This window comes from Octopus bimaculoides, chromosome 25, assembly GCF_001194135.2.
Source record: "Octopus bimaculoides isolate UCB-OBI-ISO-001 chromosome 25, ASM119413v2, whole genome shotgun sequence".
NCBI classification, from domain to species: domain Eukaryota; kingdom Metazoa; phylum Mollusca; class Cephalopoda; order Octopoda; family Octopodidae; genus Octopus; species Octopus bimaculoides.
In genome coordinates, this window is record NC_069005.1 from 27,391,008 (window position 1) to 27,392,054 (window position 1,047).

The 1,047-nt window shown below is 39.5% G+C and overlaps 1 protein-coding gene across 1 annotated transcript in view; it reads right to left on the bottom strand.

Annotated features, from left to right (window-relative positions):
- Nucleotides 1-1,047, bottom strand: part of LOC106876469 (fibrillin-2) — a 148,187-nt gene that overhangs the window by 41,571 nt on the left and 105,569 nt on the right. The window contains exon 37 of the mRNA XM_052976637.1: nt 625-762. Within this exon, the coding sequence (XP_052832597.1) occupies nt 625-762 (138 nt within the window). The remainder of the gene's footprint in view (nt 1-624; nt 763-1,047) is intronic.

The following is a 1,047-nucleotide window of genomic DNA, read 5'->3' on the forward strand; positions in this document are numbered from 1 at the left end:
TTCTTGTAATAATTATTTCTTGTGTGTGTGTGTATATATATATATATATATATACTCTTTTATTCTCTTTACTTGTTTCAGTCATTTGACTGTGGCCATGCTAGAGCACCACCTTTAGTCAAGCAAATCGACATCAGAACTTATTCTTTGTAAGCCTAGTACTTATTCTATCGGTATCTTTTTGCCGAACCGCTAAGTTACGGGGTCGTAAACACACCACCATCGGTTGTCAAGCGATGTTGGGGGGACAAACACACACACACACATATATATATATATATATATTTACTTGGAGAATGGAGCAATAAATACCCCTGAAGGATCGAGGCAAACCTACCACTTACCTATATATATATATATACATGAGGGGGGTGCTGATAAGTTCTTGACTTTAAGGGTATTGTGAAAGGCTTGGTTGGAGACCCAACATTCCGATTTCTTTTACAGCGCTTAGAAGAACTGAAGGACCACTGCAATGAGTGTGTGAATCTGAGAGGCGAATATGTTGGAATAAAATCATAATTAATTTTATCCTCCTGTATTTTCTTTTACACAAAGCCCAGAACTTTGCAGCATGCTTTTTACAATAAATCTTTATTAATTGAAGTACGTTATTTCACTTACCTGTCTGACAGTTGCTACCTTTATATCCTGGAACACATCCTCCACTGGAACACACACCAGTCTGACGGCCACACTTGCTGTTGTCTGCACAGTGGCAGGTATTTTGACAGTTTGGTCCAAATTTAGATACACTACAAACTGTAAGAAGTAATAGCATGCATTAGATTATCTTCCTTCTCCTTCACTCCTCCTCCTCATCATCATCATCAGCAGTGTCATCTTCAGCGACATCATCGTCAGCGTTGTCATTGTCGTCATCATTGTCGTCATCGTTGTCATCGTCGTCATCATCGTTGTCGTCGTCATCATCATTAGTATCGTCATCATCAACCACGTGATCTGTATACATACCCTTCATGTAACCATTATAATTAAACCAGTGGTTCTCAACCAGGGTCCACATGATCCTTGAGTAGGGGGGGG